Source organism: Prionailurus bengalensis, chromosome A1 (genome assembly GCF_016509475.1).
Source record: "Prionailurus bengalensis isolate Pbe53 chromosome A1, Fcat_Pben_1.1_paternal_pri, whole genome shotgun sequence".
Lineage (NCBI taxonomy): Eukaryota > Metazoa > Chordata > Mammalia > Carnivora > Felidae > Prionailurus > Prionailurus bengalensis.
This window is the reverse complement of record NC_057343.1, coordinates 198610360-198630423: the sequence shown is the minus strand read 5'-3', so window position 1 is coordinate 198630423 and position 20064 is coordinate 198610360. Positions and strand designations below refer to the sequence as shown.

The 20064-nt window shown below is 45.1% G+C and overlaps 1 protein-coding gene across 2 annotated transcripts in view; it reads right to left on the bottom strand.

The window, feature by feature from the left end:
* SH3TC2 (SH3 domain and tetratricopeptide repeats 2) overlaps positions 1 to 17235 on the bottom strand; it is a 49946-nt gene extending 32711 nt beyond the window's left edge. The window contains exons 1-5 of one of the 2 annotated variants that reach the window (XM_043598359.1): positions 17046 to 17235; positions 8478 to 8576; positions 5317 to 5444; positions 2275 to 2380; positions 414 to 557 (exon numbers count right to left, since the gene is read on the bottom strand). In XM_043598359.1, coding sequence (XP_043454294.1) covers positions 414 to 557; positions 2275 to 2380; positions 5317 to 5444; positions 8478 to 8576; positions 17046 to 17097 — 529 coding nt within the window. In that variant the 5' untranslated portion in view covers positions 17098 to 17235. The remainder of the gene's footprint in view (positions 1 to 413; positions 558 to 2274; positions 2381 to 5316; positions 5445 to 8477; positions 8577 to 17045) is intronic. The other variant, XM_043598366.1, reaches the window with a different exon arrangement.
* Positions 17236 to 20064: the final 2829 nt, after the last annotated feature.

Sequence of the window (20064 nt, the reverse complement as noted above, 5' to 3'; positions counted from 1 at the left end):
GATTTGTAAGATCTGCAATTTTATTTCACAATCCAATCATATATATTTTAAAAAGGGGTTCTTACTCTCGGATGCACATTAGTATTGTCTGGGCAACTTTCAAAAAATACCAAAGCCTGGCTCCTACCTCTGGAGATTTAATTGGCCCTGGTGGAGCCCTGGCATGGGCGTCTTCTAAAAATTCCCCAAGTGGTTCTAACACCAGAAAATCAGTGAGACTGACAAATATAGCTGTTCATGGGATGTCAGTGTCAAACCAAGAGACATGTTTGGAGTAATATTATAACAGGTGGGTTCTTTATGAATATTCTCACCTTTGAATGATTTTTGCCTCTCTGTGTATCCTAATTACTTCAGGGACGCTGATAATAAATATCCACATAAAAGCCCATTCCACCCCACTCCAAGCTCACCTTCCTGTATCAGAAGTCCCAGGTATATTGTTTCCAGGTGTTTCTCATCCACGGAAACTTGGATCTCTGTATCTTCCACCAATCTGCAGTTGAGCCAGTACTTATGGTCAAAGAGGAGATGTTCCAGACATGCAGATACATAGCCTAAGAAATCAAGCCAACAAGATTCCTGGACAACGTGATTTCTGCCATTAGCTGAGCCCAGGAAAGGTTGAGAAAGCTCCTTTTGGAAGTTCCTTCTTGGACTTCCATCCTCAACCTGACCCCATTTAACTGGCATTAGAAGAGCATAGAGAGGTAGCTAGAAAATTTCTAGAGTGAACTGATTCTTCTCAGCATCTGTTGGGAAATACAAGTCATTTTTAAAGGATATTTACCATTTCCAACATGTTTTGGGTCACCATAAATGCACAATGAGCTCACCAAACCTAATTACCTTTTTCTAATACATCCATGGAGCAATCTCCAAGATCATAATTTGGACCCTGGGAGGCCCTGGTCACCACCCCCTTTCAGGTTTTCCTGACTTGAGTTTCAAATTTCCTGACTTGAGTTTCAAAAAGTCCCAGATGATGCAGTGGCTGGTGGGCTGTCCATGACCCACAAAGGAGTCAGGATTTTCTTTAACATCCCCTCTCTGACCCTCTCCATCAGTCATGCCCAGTATGGTCTCCCTTGTTAAAACCAGACTGGTAACTCTGCAAATTGCAACTATGGGTAATAATTCACACCCGCCTATAAATGTGAATGATTTATGTTAAAATTTTGCTTCTGTTTGAGACTTCCTCTTTCTTAAGATGCAAAAACCTGTTTTTTTTTTTTTTCCATTCTGACTCTCCATTATACCTGCTTAGGCCTCGTGTGTTTTCTATAATTGTGCATCTTGTACTTTAATTGCACATAAATCACCTGGGGATCTTATTAAAATACAGATGCTGGGCCAGTTGGTCTGGGAGGGGTGCTGGGATTCCACTTTTCTAACAAGCTCTACATGAGGCCAATGCTGCTGGTCCACGGAGTACACTTTAAACTGGAGGCGGGTCTCTAAATGATCACAGGAGATGCACAGTATGGAGAACAGAAAGTCGCCATGACTACGAGAGAAGCTATACCTTCTAGCCAAGAACCATCTTGACCCCTCCCTCCCTCCACAAGGTCATTTCCTAGAAAACCCTGCAATCTGAGTCCCCTTTAGCAGATAACTTCCCATCCCTTTCTTTGACCCTTTTCCAAAAACGTGGGCTACAGTATCCAGAGCTTTACTATTCTGAGCAGCTACTCTGATCTTACTGAAGACTGGTTTCCTTTTTTTTTTCCGAAACCATCAATCTGTATCTCTCCCAGTCCTTTGAATTTAGTAGATCACTAAGAACTTCCTGCCAGTTGCTTGATTATCTGAGAAAGTAGTCTCTTCCTGAAATGCACATAGCATTTGAAGGTAGTAGTCAATATTTGCTTTAGATTTAGTTCCAGGTAGTTTGTGACATTTCAAATGTTAACCGGGGCGCCTGGGTGGCGCAGTCGGTTAAGCATCCGACTTCAGCCAGGTCACGATCTCGCGGTCCGTGAGTTCGAGCCCCGCGTCGGGCTCTGGGCTGATGGCTCAGAGCCTGGAGCCTGTTTCCGATTCTGTGTCTCCCTCTCTCTCTGCCCCTCCCCCATTCATGCTCTGTCTCTCTCTGTCCCAAAAATAAATAAACGTTGAAAAAAAAAATCAAAAAAAAAAAAAAGTTAACCATCCACGTTAGGGCTCTAACCTCTTTCAGTTATCAGAGCCAGGCCAATTCCCTAATGTCAAGCCCTACATATTGGCTGAACTTTGATGTAGTTACGTCCTCCACCTGCCTGCTCCACATCATACCTAAGTTCAAGTAGGTGGAAAACTTCCAGATTTCCTCCACGGTCTTGAAGGTGATGAGGAACTGAGCCTTCTGGGACTGGATACCCACCAACCTGGCTGAGAGGTCCTGGGTAAAGAGAACAGTGAGAAGACCTGGGGTGACAGTGTCTTGTTAATGATCTCATAGACACGCAAAATGCTTCGTATGAATTTCTTGATTGTGGCATTGATTTGTTTTTATATCACCAAAAAAAAAAAAAAAAAAAGGAAACAACCTAAATGTCCATCAATAGGAGACTGGTGAATTATGATTCATCCACGCAATGGAATATTATGATATTACTCAGCCATAAAAAAGAATGAGGAAATTCTTGGTGCTCTGACACAGCTCCAAATATATGCTGCTAGATGGAACAACAGCCACAACAGAAAGAAAGCAAGGTGCAAAGAATACCTTTTGTGTTAAAAAAAAAAAAAGGTGTATAAGGGAAGGGGAAGGATAGATAATAGAAGGCACCTTGAAAGAAACTTTGATTGTGAATCTATGTCTAATGAGTATTTTCATAAAGCTGACAGAAAAACCAAATTACACAAAAACAAAAATCATCCACAATCCGCCCTCCTAGAGATCATCGATGTTAACACCCTTGCGTATTAACTCTGAATCCTTTTTCCTCTCCGTGAGTTTGGAAGTAACTATTTTTATATAAGTAGAATTACATTATGTAAGTTGTTTTGTAATCTTTTGTAACTAAATAAGATTTTGTGAACCAGCTCCCTTGTCGTTAAATAATCTGCATTCTTCTTAATGGTTACATATGTCATTGCTACATTAATATAATTAATTCTTAACATTGCCTTATGGTTAGACATTTGAGTTGTTTTAATTTTCTTACCATCCTAAACAGTACCGTGATAACCATCCTAGAGTTAAATCTTTGTACACATCTTTGATAGTCTTGACGCAAATTATTCTGAGATGTGCATTTGGGAATGCAGGCATTCATGTTTTCAATCCTAAAACGCGGGGGCCAAACTGCCCTCCAGAAAGGCTGTGCTAGGCCAGTTTGCATGCTCCCCTACCCCAGTTTTTTTTTTTTAATAACTGAGAAAACAGGCCTGAACCACTATGCAGACTTGGTGTTCCCTTAAAATCTTTTTCTGTTTCTTGTCCAAGCTTCTAGAGTGGACTATAAGGACGGATGGCCAGAACATCCTTTCTCCCCCAAGCCAGGTCCTGCCATCAAAGATCAACCCCCGGAATGCTGTTCTGGGAGAACCCTGTGGAAAGAAGAGGATAGAAAGAGAGGATATCTACCCTGTGGCTAGAAGAGAAGAGGACAGGAGAGAGAACAACAAAGTCAAAACGCTGGGGTTCTCCCATACCAGGCCCCAGGAGTCCCCAGATCCTTGGAGGATGTCGATCCTGTTGCCCAGGGAATGGGCTCTAGATAAAAATTGATTTCTGGGAGATTCAGCAATTGTCAGGCACCTCACAAAGATCTTTATGAACATTGCCTCATTTACTCACAATAACCCTGCGAAAAGAGTATGATTACACTACTGAATACATTCTAAGATGCACTTTCCCCACATTTGATCATTTCTGAAACAACAGAGAAGGAAGCACGGCATCATACTTAATTGGCCGTATTTCTTTTCTTCCCTTGAGGTATGTAAGATGTTGGTGCGTTTTAGAATCAAATGGCACCTCAGATTTAATAGAAAATGGCCCTCTCCACGTCAACAAGGGCCAGGCACAGACAGGTTAAGCAATCTGCCCATGGTCACCTGTGTGTGTGCCGTGGCACCTTGGCTGGAGCTGAGATCCGGCTGACTCCAGGTCTCAGTTCTGGCACACAAGTTTGCCTGGCTCAATCCTCAACCCAGCAGACCCCCTGGCTCAATCAAACCCAGCTCTTGCCCACGCCAAGAGTGACTCAAATTTTAAAAAAACTATGGTGCCAGTTAGCAGCTCGTGCCTCCAAGTTTCTGAATTCTGGAAATTAAAAAAAAGCACACTACTATTTATAATTTATCTACTATTTATGGAGTATATACCACCACCCAAGCAAAGCCAAGCTCTCTACGGATACTGACTCACTGACTCCTTCCAACAAACCAAACACTTTCTTTCTTTTTTTTTTATACGTGACAGATTAATAGAACACATTTCCCTTTATAATTTGTATCAAATTAATTCAGGGACTGTAAAAATAACTAGAACATATTAGTTTATTACATAAAGTAATATTCTCTTTATCCCTCCTCTAGTTGTAACAATTTTTAACCATTTCTGACTTTGGCTCTCCTAGTAAGTCCCTCCTAAGCTGTAAATAATTTGGTCATACCCTTCTTCCTTGGTGTAACAGCTGAAGATACTAGCTACCCACTATGAAAGAGGACGAATTGGTTTTTTACTTCAATGCCTTTTTCCCTCCCATTCTAAAATGTATAGTTACTAATTTTTGATTGGAAATTTTGGTAATTTAAAAAAATACATACTTATTGGTTACCAGTGTTGAGGAAAGGGGACAGAGGAGAGTTATTGTTTAGTAGGTACAGAGCTTCCATTTGGGATGATGGAAAAGTTCTGGAATGAACAGTGATGATCGTTGCATAACAATGTGAGTGCACTTAATGTCACCGAATTACACACTGAAAATATTTAAAGTTGAGAGTTTATGTTATGTATATTTTATCACAATAAAAAACAATAAAATTCCAATTAAAAAAATTAATTTCATTTTTTTTAAAGTATACTTGATAGACATCTCAACGATTCCCATCCTACACAGGTAAGTAACTTGTAGAAGGTCAAACAAATAACAGTGTCAGATTTGAAACCGTTTTCTCTGATTCTGCAACTCCTCGCCAGCTTCGGAGTGCTGCCTATTCTTGTTGGGCAGAAAATATGTACATTTTCATTCATTGTTTCCTTCAGTCAGCCCTGTTCTTGAGGGCCTACTTTGTTCCCGGCGCTGTCCCAGGTGCTGGTGAACCTTGCAGCGGCCGGACGAACACAAGGCAGGCTCAGAATTGCACCCCTCCATCCAAGCTCACCTTAAACAGTGCACGCACCTCCTGGTCCTCATTCTCCAGCGCCCAGAGCCGCCTCCTGGCTGCTTCCTGCAGGGGGCCGTTTACACACCTCCTGGAGCGGCTCTTCACACTGAAGGAGAGGGTCAGATCTTAAAGAGAAGAGAGAGAGAAATGCAATCAGGTCAGGCTGGAAATGCGGTAAAAGGGAAGAAAGAATTAGATGAGGCTCAATGCTTCCCACACCTAAACCTTAAATTGGTATCCTCATTAATTAGAGATTACAAGTACTCCTAACTACCTAACAATCTTCTGAGCACCTTTTGAAAAATGTCCCCCAAGGCAGAAAAGAAAAAGAAAAGGCTGAAGCCCCAGCATGTTCTGGAATCCCAGGAGTTGCCGTTGGTTATTCCTGCTTTGAACAAGGTATATTTCTACGCTGCCTGGCACCGAGTGCCGACACAAACAGGTAGACATATATTGCCTCCTGTGAATGATCTGTGAAAGTTTTGCACAAATATCAACTTATCCATTCATAGGGAAATGTATTAATATGTCAAATGTATGATATGTCATAGATATTAGGTACTTTATATACTATGCATATACTATGCATACACCATACGTTTTTCTCTAAACCATTTCTTTCTAATAATGTTTCTATTAATGTTTGTCAGGGTAACTGGTAATGTATTAAAGTCTACCTTTAATTTCTTCAAAATGCACATTTATTCAACCACTATTGTGAGCAGAGGCTGCTTCAGGCGCTGGGGTATCACAGGAACAAAATAGATACGGTCCCTGTTCTCACAGAACTTGTATTCTAGGCAAGTAACCCATTCGGTGAACACAGTAATTTCAGATGGAGAAAAGTGCTACAAACTGAACGCAATCAGGCGAACAGACAGAGGGACCAAGCACTTGGAGGCTGAGGTATGCCTTTGAATAGTGTTGTGAGGAAAGGTCACCCTGAGGAGGTTCATCTTAGAACCGAACTTTGCCACATGCCTTCTTTAGACAATAAGTAGCCATCTTGTTAATAATTAGCAAACGCAAGGAGCCAAAAAGGCATTGGACTGCATAACCATGGAGGTCTCTCTTCTAAGCCTAACTTGCAGGGACTTTGCAAATCCCTGAGCACTTTAAAGACGGCCCCTCTCATGCTGACCTGGGTAACACAAGGCAGCCTGGAATCCTACCTGTAAGAGGCCCATTTTTAAACTAGAAGTCCTGAAAATGTTGTGGCTGCCGATCGGCTCCAACAGGATATGCCCAACTGACCTGACATTGGTATGAACTGCGGGTGGATGTGTGTTCCACTCCATTCCTCCCTGGCCTGCGATCTAATCTCATCCAAGCCGTCCATCTTCAGCCGAGCGGATCCAGTCTTCTGGTAGCCTCACTGATCAGCGCGCTGACCTCTCGGAGGAGGCAGGAGGCGAAGCCCAGGGAGGCGGAGTCACACAGACCTGGGCTCACGGCTGGGCTCCGAGCTGGCTAACTGCCATGCCTAACAGTTAATTACCTCTCTACACTTGACTTTTCTCACTAGCAAAATGACTTGTCCAACGAATAATCTATCTCACACAGCTTTTAAAAGGCTTACAAATGAGATTATGCATATAAAGCTTTTTGTTCAGGGCCTCCAACAGAGCAAATACTCACTTAACACCTTAAGCTCTGGCTCTTGACCCTCACAAACTTCCCACCCCCACCCCAGTGCTACAGCAATTCCTGATCTCTCTGCTCTCATCTTGTCACACCTGTAATCAACCTTGACTCTGACTGATTCTGGGATGCCTTTTTGCCAAGCCCATCGCTCCTGTCCTTCCAAAGCCTGACCCAAACTCCCTTCTAGAATCTCTTGCAATAGCCCCGAACCAATGACAGTCCTTTCAGTGGGGATCTCCTTGCCCTGCTTATGGATCCGTGGATATGTCACTCAAAAGACTGGATTTAAATAAGCAAACTGCTTTTGAGATCCCAACAGGTGAGAGCCATCCGTGAGAACCTCCTGTCTGGGATCCTACAGTGCCCTCAGCATGACCAGACCGGGGAATAAATCAAGTTCACTCCAGTGTTAGTATGAAGTGCATTTTGTCATTTTTTAAAAATCTTTCTGAAAACTGGTCGTTTAATCATGCTAATGTATCTGATTGATTTTGTCTACGCCTCTTCTGCATAAAGGAGAGATTGGCCGCTGGAGCAAAGTGTCCCCTTCTCACTCCATGACTTTCCTGGAAACAGCATCCTGGAGGAAAACACTGAAAGATGGAAGAGACCAGCCCCGGTTGGATAAATTTCACCTACACGTACCCTCTGTTCATTGGCCTTCATGCACTGAGAAGGCAAAATGCTGACTCCACTGCCTTCAGGAAACAACAGATGGCAAGTTACCTTTTTTCCCAGGATGGCCCAGGCTGACAGACAAATAAGCAGACCGACACAAGAACAAGAAAGGGCAAGGTTTTTCTCATCGTCAGCCCAGCAGTTGGACAGAATTGAAAAAATAATAATAGTAAAAATAAAGAACCCGTAATGACAAGTAAGCAATATCCATTTACCTAGTTCACGTCGCTTGTAACATTCATAATGCAAATCTTTTTCGCAAATCTAACACTCGTATGCCAGACAGGAGCACGTGCTTGGAGCGGCAATGAAGCACAGTGGTTATGAACAAGAACCCAGGTTTGATTGCTTTTCTCATCACCTATTAGCTTTGCAGTGGTGGCGAAGTTGCCTTTCTCTCTGGGACTCTGCCACCTTTGCAATGGGGAGTTTGGCGGCACCTCCTAGAGGTGAGCACGTGAGAATGAGACGCGATCACTTAGCACATGCTTGACACACGACTTGCCCTCAAAAATGGTCCCTGATGATGATATACTTTCTTTAGTACAGCAAATATATATGGAGCTCCTAATACGTGCTGGATCGTGAAGAGCTTTGAGTGTCAGCCTGAGAAGCTTTAACTTAATCCTGCAGGCAATGGAGAGAGCACCGGAAGATTTGTGAGCAAGTGAATGTCATAGTCAAGGCCATGCCCACAACGATGCATTTTGTGGTGGTGCCTAGAAAGGATAAGAGGAAGGGAGCTTGCAGATGGGAGACATAAGGAGGTTACTGGGGTATTCGACATGGATAATATTTGTTTCAACAAATAGGGCTTCTCTTTAGGGTTTAAATACCTGGAGTCATATTCTGGGACAGGAAACATTTTTCCTTGTCTTCAGATGAGGCTATAACCTCACTCGATATGGTTGGATCCTTGGAAGGAGTTTCTTTACCTGGAGGAGAGCAAGTGAAAGATCATTTGTGTGGGTGTAAGCAAGACAGAAGCATGGACTGTAAGTCCTTGTCAAGTGACAATTTTTTCTCCAGGGCTGGTGGCATGGAAGAATTCTCACTGCTTGCACCATTACCTTGTAATTATTTAGTACTCAACTGTTATCAAAGACCTGTCACACACGCTCCCTCAATCCTGCAGTGGCCTGGGTGCCCCTGTTTTATTTAAAATAAACAGGGGCGCCTGGGTGGCTCAGTCGGTTGAGGTTCTGACTTCGGCTCAGGTCATGATCTCATGGTCTGTGAGTTCGAGCCCCGCGTCGGGCTCTGTGCTGACAGCTCGGAGCCTGGAGCCTGCTTCAGATTCTGTGTCTCCCTCTCTCTCTGACCCTCCCCTGCTCATGCTCTGTCTCTCTCTGCCTCAAAAATAAATAAACATTAAAAAAAATTTTTTTTAAATAAACAAACAGAACAGATTCGTGCTCACATGTCAGACTGGGTCCCCTGGCTGAGTACCCTGAAGATGCTCATTCTGTGTTGAGCCTTCAAGGTCATTATAGATCTGAGGTCCATGGGTGGATCACAGAAGTGTTAGAGCAGAGCAAGACAGAGTGGTGTCATTAGGGAGATGACTGAGGCATGCATGGTCGTCATGGACCTGAAATGTACGATGGTCCCCAGACTGTCTGCCCACTAGAGTCCTGTATGAGATCTCCAAAATGTTCCTGTCTTCGCAGCTGTAGAATTGGAGTGAAAGGAGAAGAAAGAGGGTCATGGCATAGGCTAGGGTTAGGAAGGAGGTATTTTGATGGCAGAGAGTTGAAAAGAGAAGCGAATACAGCCATAAAGCATGGGGCAATGGTTATAAAAGAATAGAAGGACATTTTCACAAGTATCACTGGGAAATGTGGGCCTCCTTCGTGGTATCCCGAAAACACAAGAGAACTCATCGACACATTACTTGTGTGGTTACTCTGTTCCTTTGACCGCGAAACTGCTCAAGGACTATCCCATGGGATCAGCATATTATGAGCACTACCTTCTCCTGGAAAGAGGGGTTAGGAATCTTGGCTCAACCACTCTGTGGGAGACACTCAGTTAATTCTCCCAGTCTCTTCAACTGTAAAACGGTGCTAGGTCAGGCTCAAGTAGACCTACCAGCTTCCCATTCTGGACCTGTTCTTCTACTGATGCAGCCCAAGAGTGATAAGGGACCAGCAATCACACTCCATCCACTCACTGCTGATTGGTGCCGAACCCAGATTCTCACACTGCTGCCAGGGGTCTTGGCCTCCACTCCATGCCTGTGCAGCAAGATTTTGAGGCTCGGGTGGAGGACCTTCCATTTCTTCATAGCAGGAGCAGTTAGCACATTTGGGGGTGATGTATAGGGAGAATGAAATGGATTTGGGTTTGAATAGGCAGAAGGAGGGGCCCGTCAGCTCACAGCCTTTCATCCAGTCCATCTTGTTAGGCATTCAGTGCTGAAAGCAACTTAGCTGGAAGGCTGGCAGTCATGAGCTATCGAGCTATCGTTGAACAAGAGTATTTTGTGGTTCTGCTCCCAGGAACCAAAGGTAACGGTAGCAAAAAGCCACAGGCTTGGGAATTGTGAGATATGAGGTTGAGCACAAATCAGATTCTCCCACACCCTAGCTAATGACCTTGGGCAAGACATTTCACCCATCCATTTTCCGAGGCTTCACTTTGCCACTCATAAATGTCAGACTGATCTAAGTTAGTGTTTCTCAACTCTGACTGCCCACTTGAATCACTCAGATGGGTTTTTAAAAATAGCAGTGCCTAGGCCACATCTCCAGAAATGCTGACTTACTTGCTTCCTAGTGCAGCCCAGTCATAGACATTCTTTCAAGTTCTCCAAGTGATTCTAATTTGGCCCAGTGTTGGGAACCATACACCTAGACTGGTGCTTCTCAAACTTGAATGTGTGTATGAATTGCCTGGGGATATTGATAAAATTTAGATTCTGTCTCAACTAGGTTGAAAGCCTACGGTTCTGCCTGTCTAATGTGCTCCCTAGTGGAGCTCCTGCTGGTCCCAGGAAAACACTTGGAGTGGCGGCCTGCTTCTCTACTCTGAGACACTGAAAACTGATTGACTAGAAGCCAGAGACTATAACAAACCCACAAGCATCTTTTTTTCTTTTTTTGTTCTTTTTTTGGTCGTCTCTTTTCTTTTCCTCCTCCCAACCCCCAGAACAGTGAATTTTTTAAAGTTCAAATTTGAATTCCTTGACAACATTTAGAAACGGGGATACTCTCAGAGAAGGAAGGAGGCAAACCATAAGAGACTCTTAAATACTGAGAACAAACTGAGGGTGGATGGGGGGTGTGGTGGGGAGAGGGGAAAGTGGGTGATGGGCATTGAGGAGGGAGGGCACCTGTTGGGATGAGCACTGGGTGTTGTATGGAAACCAATTGGACAACAAATTGTATAAAAAAATAAATAAAAATAAAATAAAGTAAAACATATATTGATCATTGAAAAAAAAAGAAACTGGGATATTCTACATAGCCTAGATGCTTGGCTTCGCTTTGAAAACTGGAAGATCTGTAGCTCAGGGCCCTCATGTGACAGCAGTCAGCTGGAGCCCAGTGGTTGCTGCCCCTCTATGGGAATTTGTTCTTCTCTGGCCACCAGCATCCCCACATTGTCAAATTTATTCATTTGCACCTGGTTCCAGCAAGCTTTGTCCTGATTGTAAGACTGCATGAAAAGAAACAACAGCCTAAGGATGTTGAATGCCTGTGAGGTAAGTCCATCTCGAAGGAGTAAGTTCATGGCCACCATTTTGCATTCCTATCAGCAGTGTGAGAGAGTTCCAGTTGCTCCATACCCTCACCAACACTTGATATTATCTTCTTTTTAAATTTAGCCTTTCCATAGGTATGCAGTTTTATCTCATTGTTTCAATTTACATTTCCTCAATAACTAATGGTGTTGAACATTTTTATGTTCTTATTTGCCATCCATATATTTTCTTTTCTTCCCCCATTCATGATTTTATTTTTATTTTTATTTTTTTTGCTTTAAACAATTTTTTTAATCTTATTTTTTAAAATTTACATCCAAGTTAGTTAGCATATAGTGCAACAATAATTTCAAGAGTAGATTCCTTAGTGCCCCTTACCCATTTAGCCCATCCCCCTTCCCACAACCCTTCCAGTAACCCTCAGTTTGTTCTCCATATTTATGAGTCTCTTCTGTTTTGTACCCCTCCTTGTTTTTATATTGTTTTTGTTTCCCTTTCCTTATGTTCATCTGTTTTGTCTCTCAAAGTCCTCATATGAGTGAAGTCATATGATTTTTGTCTTTCTCTGACTAATTTCACTTAGCATAATGCCCTCCAGTTCTATCCACGTAGTTGCAGATGGCAAGATTTCATTCTTTTTTTTTTCAATATATGAAGTTTATTGTCAAATTGGTTTCCATATACAACACCCAGTGCTCATCCCAAAAGGTGCCCTCCTCAGTACCCATCACCCACCCTCCCCTCCCTCCCACCCAAGATTTCATTCTTTTTGATTGCCAAGTAATACTCCATTGTATATATATATATATATATATATACACCATATCTTCTTTATCCATTCATCCATTGATGGACATTTGGGCTCTTTCCATACTTTGGCTATTGTTGATAGTGCTGCTATAAACATGGGGGTGCATGTGTCCCTTCGAAACAGCACACCTGTATCCCTTGGATAAATGCCTCATAGTGCAATTGTTGGGTCGTAGGGTAGTTCCCTTTTTAGTTTTTTGAGGAACCTCCATACTGTTTTCCGGAGTGGCTGCACCAGTGTGCATTCCCAACCATCCATATATTTTCTGAACGGAAGTATCTTTATAAACTTTGCTCCATTTAATTAGATTATTTACCTTCTTATCACTGAGTTATAAGGGTTTGTTTTTTTTTTTTTTATGTTCTGGATACAAGTATCAGATACATGGTTTTCATGTATTATTTCCAAGTCTGCAGTTTCTTTTTCATTCTCTTGTTAGGTTTAGTGATAGCAAGGCTATCAGCAAAGAGATCAGTAGGATAAGGGGGAATGAGCTCTGCATACACATGAGAGAGCAGAAACCAGTCGTTACATACCAGAGAAGTCAGTGACCATGGGGCTAAAATTGATAGATATGGTAGGGCTAGGAGAGGGAGAGAAATGCAGAATAGAAACGGCGAGCAATAGGGAGCCATGAAGGGAACCTTGAGCCTGGGGATGGCAAAACAAAATTGGAAACTCTACCTTGGGGGGGGTAGCACAAGAAGGACAGGGAGAAGAAAAGGCAAAAGGCGGGGAGGGCAGCTTGAATGGCAATAGGGAACATAAAGCGTGAGACTGTGGACTGTGATCTGGGCAGATGAGAAGTGAAGGAATACAGTGAATCAAGTAAGGAAAGAGAAAGCATCTTGACGAATTGAATACGAAGGATAAAAGTAAGGAAGAGACAATCATGATAGAAAAGCGAATAGACAGAGGGATCTGAGAGATGATGTAGCTCTACTCCTCATTTTACCGTGGAGAAGCTAAGGCCCAAAGAGGAGCAGTGTTTTTACCAAGGTCACATAGCGAGTTAGCAGCAGAGTCAGAGGCCATCCAGATCACTGGCGGCGGACCTCGCTGCCACCATTACCTTAACCCTAACTGGGAATTCAGGGCTCTGAAGTCTCTAATCTGGAAGCATCTCCCTTCCAGAAACTTGCTGGACAAAAGCATCTGTGTTTACTTCTCCCCTCCTTGCTCTTACCCACCACCCCGACTTTAAGAAGCAAGTGTGGCCCTGCGTGCTTTCTTCCCCCCACCTACGTACTTTTTCCTTCTTTGACCTGACAGTCACAGCACCAGAAGTTTTTTATGATGTAAGCCTACTCTGTCCTGGTTGGGGCAAGTATCGAATTAGAACTACAGCTACATCTATCTCCACGGACATATCTCCAATCCCAATGTTGAGGAAGAGGGAAAAAAGAAGTTGCACGATGCTATCATTTTGTTTAAGTATCAAAATCTGCGGAAGAAATTCTTTGCAATGATTACGGGTACATGGACATGTACTAAAAGCACGAAACCGCTGAATTAATGAAAGTAATTAACTTTAGGGAGGGGTGGGGGAGGGAAATGAGACTAGGAGAGAACTACCAGGAGACCCTACTTGTGTCTGCAACGTTTTTTTTTTTTTAAGTAAGAGAATAAAATAAAGATATTCTGAAGCTAATATGGTATAATGTTCAAAACATGCTAAAGCTAGACGGTTGGTTTATTGTTCTGATATTCTCTATTATGAGTAAGTTCGAAATGCCTCACAAGCTTTTTAAAGTTCAAATACGAAGCATCATTTACTATTGGCAGCATTCTCCCTCAGTTTCCTATTATTATACTCATGATTCACGTCTACCAAAAATGTTGAAAGTTAAAACCACCAATGATCAACGTAGGCAAATGTTCTCTCTCACATCCTCCGTTTCAGAGTGTAAGGCTGCCAAATTTCTTCAAGAATGTGTTGAAGATAAGGGGGCAGTGCTAGGAGCTTTTAGATTGATGAACTTTGACATGACTTGCTCCGGGCTCCTAAGGGAGCAACTATAATTTATTAAACTGTGGCAAGAATACCCAAGGGTCCAGGAAGTCAGACAAGACGGCAACTGACCAGAACCAGCATGTGCAATCGGGAGACCTTTGTGAGGAAATGAGAAACGTCACAGGGAACAGACGCTTCAGGCAGAGCCCATGTGTGAGAATACATATCACCTGGGGTCGCCAGAGCCAACACTCCTCACTGTGTGACACCCCAGCAAGCCGGCGAGGCATCGGTCCAGAGCTCAGTGCTACCAAGAGCCTTCTCCTTTCCTGCCTCCCTCACCCTGAGGACTGTTGGCCTTTGCTCTTTGCTCCCCCTTAAACAGCTGTAATGGCAGAAGCAGCCAGAAACAGGGCCACTGTGGAGCCAGGAGTTAGGGACAAGGGTTGTGGGAATAGTCTTTTCTAGTGAACAAGAAAACAGCCCACAATTACTGAGGGGTTATCAGAACCCAGCCCCTGTACTTAACCCATGAGATGAGTTACCTGATTTAATCCTCACCAAAAATTCCGTATGATAGATAGTACCATTAGATCCAGGTTATAGATGGGAAACCAAGGTTTGAAGAGTGCAAGAGACTTGCCCAAAGTCACAGAACTACAGAGTCGCTCCAGGATGTGTCGCATACCTTGTTCCATGTCTCCGGGATAAATGGGGGGCCGAAAAGGCGATGTTTATATCAACAGTCCCCAGACCTACAACAGCCATATCATCCTCCCTAGGGAAAGTCCCCGACAAGCACAGAAAACAGTTTGGAAAATGGCACGAAAAGCCTCAATAAAGTACATAGCAGGTTGACTCTTGGCGAACTAGTGGATTCAGGATCCCAACCACTTACTGATGTCACAATTCAGGTGAAACAATAAAACAACTGGTCAATAAGGTCCTAAGAATTCTGAGGATGCTTTCTTCAGTGTCGGTTGGTTTGGGGCCACAGAATTCTTGTACCTGAAATCTTGGGCTGAGGACAGGGTGTCAGACAGAGGCAGAGCTGCTCCAGCTGAACCTGAGGGTCAGAGAGCAGGAGCAGAGCTCCCTAGGGCTCCTTTGCAGGCCGAGCCTACAACGCCTCATCCTATAGATGAGCAAACAAAGACCTAGAGAGAGAGCTTGGTATGTTAGGGTCATAGAAATGTAATTAATATGTGGTTAATTTCTTGTGCTTAATTAACCGTGGGCCAGGTCAGTTTAAGTGTTTCACATGTAGGCTTAATCCCTACCACAGCTCTATGGGGAATGCATAATTACATCACAAACCTATAGACAAGGAAACTGAAACAGAGAGGTTGAGTAAATTGCTAAGGCAAGTCAAAGAACCAAGATCAAACCCGGACGCTTTGGCCTCAAAGACCAGGCGATTAACCCTGATGATGCCTGCCCAGTTAAAGGTAGGCTGAGTCAGCTCTGGATCACTGGCTTGGGGACCAGTGATCCTTCCTGTGCCCCCACACTCCGTTCACTGTCTGTTCCCATGGGGTACAATGGCAGCAGGACTTAGGGGAAGGATCCGAACAGTTTATAAACCTTAGAAGTCTGGAGAAACAAAATGTTTTCACAGCTAAAGATCATGTCTTTTGTGCTACGGGCATCATTTGGGAATTTGTTTGCCTTGGCTCGGGGTCCTCCTGGGCTCCCCTTCCAAGGAATCACGTGGTACTTCTGGAAGACATGGAATCCTAACAAGGGTTAGGAATGATTCCTTGGCATGGTGCTCTCTTATTTCCCAAGTAAGTCCTCCCTGACTCTGCCAGCTTCCCTCAAAGCTGCCACACATCCTGATAAATGCCATACCCCAGATGGCAGGGCCCCACCTTGGCCTTGCTCTGAAAAGAAGCAAGAAGCTTGCGTTGGGGTGACTTAACCACGCTGGTTGCCTGGGACTGTCCTGCTTTTAGCACTGACTGCATCCTGAGAAAGCCCTCGGGCCCAGGCAAACTGGGATGGTTGGTCACCTAATGTCAAGTCTCAGACGACTTGACAATTTCACAGAGCAACAGCTCTCCATGGTCTCAAGATGTACCAAGAAAGGGGGGGGGGGGAGAGAAAGAAAGAGGGAAAGAAAGAAAGAAAGAAAGAAAGAAAGAAAGAAAGAGAAAGAAAGAAAGAATGGGAAAGAAAGAGAGAAAGAAAGAAAAGAAAGAAAGAGAGAGAGAGAGAGAAAGAAAGAAAAAGAAAGAAAGAAATCAGGGGCACCTGGGTGGCTCAGTCGGTTAAGTGACTCTTGGTTTCTCTTCAGATCATGAGCTCGAGTTTGTGAATTTGAGCCCCACATCGGGCTCTGCCATGACAGTGCAGAGCCTGCTTGGAATTCTCAATCTCTCTCTCTCTCTCTCTCTCTCTCTCTCTGCCCCTCCCCCCAGTTCTCTCTCTCTCTCTCTCTCAAAGTAAATAAACAAACTTTAAAAAAATGTATCACTCTGTAATAGGTAGGAGGCAGGAAATTGCCTGTTTTTCTCAGGTAACAGCGACCCTGATGAAAATAGGGTTGTGGGACGGAGGCCAAATTTGTGACCACGCATGGGCCCCAGAGACTCGCTGCCTGAGGTTTCTTCCTGACCTAGGGAATCCTGGGAAGAAAGGACGGAAGGGGTTAGTCACACCCTGCAAGCGGCAGCCAAGAGCAGCTCTGGCTCCCTACAGAGCGAGCTCAAAGCCTCTCCCTTCAGGAAAAGTAGAAGCTTCCCAGGCTCAACTCCCTTCTCACAAAATCGGAACGGCAAATACTGAATGAGGGACGGAGGAGAGGGAGCCAGAAAGCACGGCCATCTCCCCGTCTTGGGAAAAGCAGCTTCCCCAACCCAGCAGATCCCTGAGCCTTCACTGGACCAACCACCTCAGCCAAGCCACGGGCCCGGGCCCCCCAGGAGACTCACCTGGGCCCCAGGACAGACTCGGCTCCCCAGGAATACAGAAGCAGCCACCCATGTGTGCATCATCCTCCCCAGGCCAAGGCCCCTGGGAACACCAGCCAGAAGAGCTGGGAGGGGACAGCCTCCCAACGGTGTCCCTCCTCCCGCCTCCTCCCTGGCACACGAAGGACCAAACCCCAGTTCAGTGCACAAAGCAGCCTTTGATATCCAGCTGCAGCAGGAGGCCCAGGGAGGGTGGGAGGGGCAGCCCAGCCCTCAGGACCCATAGTCCTTGCTCTGTCAGGCCTCTGACCAGGGAGCAGAGCTCCTCCCTGCCTCTCTGCAGATTGCTCCATGCCTAGCAGGCTCTGGCACATTCCTCACATTCTAGGATTGAGATACACAGTTTGGTTCCTGTGGGGGCGGCCCGGGGTGGGGGAGGAGGGCAGGGAGCATCCCAGAATCAAGGCTGCTGTACTTGTTTTCCCCCTGACTGCCTTGGGGGCCCCTCACGGACTTGCCTGCCAATGAGCAAGTGATCCCCACCCGGCCTCTCTCTGCAAACACCTCCCTGAGCGATCTGGGCGACACCGGAGCTGTGGGCGCAGCGTCTCACCTCGGCCCCAAGAGCATCAGGGAGCCAACCCTTCATCGGGGGGGCAGGGGGGTGCGTGCAGAACCCCAGCCCCTGCTCCTAAAGTCAGGAGGAATCTGGGAAATCGCCTGATGGAGCCCAGCACCTTACAGACGAGAGGACGGAGGACCAGGTATGGTAAGGTTACAGGTATGCACAAAAACCTGCTCCCACCAGACCAGCCTCTTTTCCTTTGGGGACAAAGCAGAGTTTGCAGCCGATACAGAATCAGATACAATACAGAAAACCTTCCATGACATCTTCCCAAGGAGGCCGAAAAACTATGGTTCAATGTCAACAAGATCGGCAGAGGCACGACTGACCTAACATCCAAGCCCAAGGCTCGCTAATTACTTATTATTTTCTTAATGCCTCGCACAAAGTTCAGTGGTGAGTGACCATAAGAGGGAGGAGGTGCGGCCGAGAGGAGGCAGCATCCCAACCACTGGCGTGCGGGCTCCGTGCAAGCCGAGCGGGAGGTCAGCCTCACGAGCATTTTAAGGAGGGAGGTGGCCTGGCCGTGTTTATATTCTGGGAGGGGCACGGAGGTGACAGTGTGCAGGCTAGCCCCGGGGGTCAGTCTCACTGGTGTGGTCACGAGTGTCTATTGCACACACCAGCTCAGCCCCAGGTGGCAGGGTCGGGCTTCGGTTTCAATGCTGACTCGTCTTGACTCGTAGTCAACTGACTTTGCCACGGACCAGCCACTCACCATATATTACCTCATTTAAATCCCGTAGCAGCCCCATAACGTAGGCACTACCAGCTCTCTTCCGTAAGTCAGGAAACTCATAAAGAGGGGTGGACAACTTGTCCAAAGCCCCACCATCTATGAATGTCAGATTCAGGACTGGAGCCAGATCTAATCGCTTCCACAGCTAAGGAGTTTCATTTCTCCAATACACGAGCTCCTTCCACAACTACAATGAAAAATGATTAGATGATCTGATAGGGAACCCTCAGAGGTTTCTGGCCACGATAGAAGGCCCAAGAGAAGAGGGCTGAGGCGGGGGCAGGGAGGCCAGAGGGACAGGGTCTCTCAGATCACAGTGCTACCGTGGGGCATGTTGTCTCTGTGCATATCTGTGTAAAGTATCCACTTCCCATAATGTCCCATGCCTTGTCCTTCATCAAAGCAGTGTTTTAGCGTTTTAGCAGTGTTCTCTTGGGCCTAAGGTAAAAGAACAAGAGTTTCTTTAGAAAGTTGTCACTCGAGGGGCGCCTGGGTGGCTCAGTCGGTTAAGCGTCTGACTTCAGCTCAGGTCGTGATCTCACGGTTTCTGAGTTTGAGCCCCGCATCGGGTTTTGTGCTGACAGCTCGGAGCCTGACGCCTGCTTTGGATTCTGTGTCTCCCTCTCTCTGTTCCTCCCCTACTCGTACTCTGTCTCTCTCTCTCTCTCAAAAATAAAGATTAAAAAAAAAATTAAGAAAAAAAGAAAGCTGTCACTCAAACTTTGGGAGGTACATGAGAATCAGACAGTGAAAAGAAACCATGGTTTAACTTGCACGTGACGACAATTCTCAGACTTATCATTTCTCCTCGACTTGCCTACAAGCCATTCTTACACAAGTGCAACAACAATGATCAGAAATTGTAAATGACCAAGACTAACCAAAGGAAGCCCATCTGTTCCAGATGACACCCTGTGGCAGGCAGCTGAGACACACATTTTGGCAAGTCCATTCTGGAAAAAGTCATTGCTTCTCTTGAGATGCAAGAAACTAGTGGTCTTCTGTGTCTGGGTAACTCAAATGAATGAACCTGAACAAAGGGCTTTCCAGACAGAGAAAGCAGCAGGTGCAAAGGCCCTGAGGCTGGAACATGGGTGGCAAGTGAAAGGAAAAGTCTGTGTGGTCGGAGTCCATGAGGCAGAGCAGGGTGTAGAGATGAGGTTAGAGAAAGCAGCTGGAGGCCAGATTGCACAGGACCTTGAAGGCCATCAAAGGACTTAAGCTTCTCCTGCGAGTGACATGGGAGACAATGGAGGATACTAAATAGAGGAGTCTCATGATGGACTTATGCTTTTAAAGGGTCACCCTGGCTTCTCCTTGAAAAACAGGCTAGAGCTGGGATTCCAGGTATGCAGCAATTATAACATCCAGGAGAGAGATAATGATGGCTTGAACCAGAGTGACAGGGTAAGAGAAGCTTAGGCATTAGACACGTATTTCAGAGTGAAGAGTATATTAACCAAGGGTCTCCGGAGAAGTAGAATCAATAAGGTATAAATATATCTGTGGTGCGAGAAAAGTCACTGCCCCATCTAAGAAGCCCCTGCTAGGCTCCAGGCAACAAAGAGTGAGGTGCCATGTTCCTCTGGCGTACGGTGAGACATTCTGATTTGTCATGGAAACCAGACATCGAGATTGTCAGGTGAAGTTCCCAAACTTTTTAATGGTCACAAACT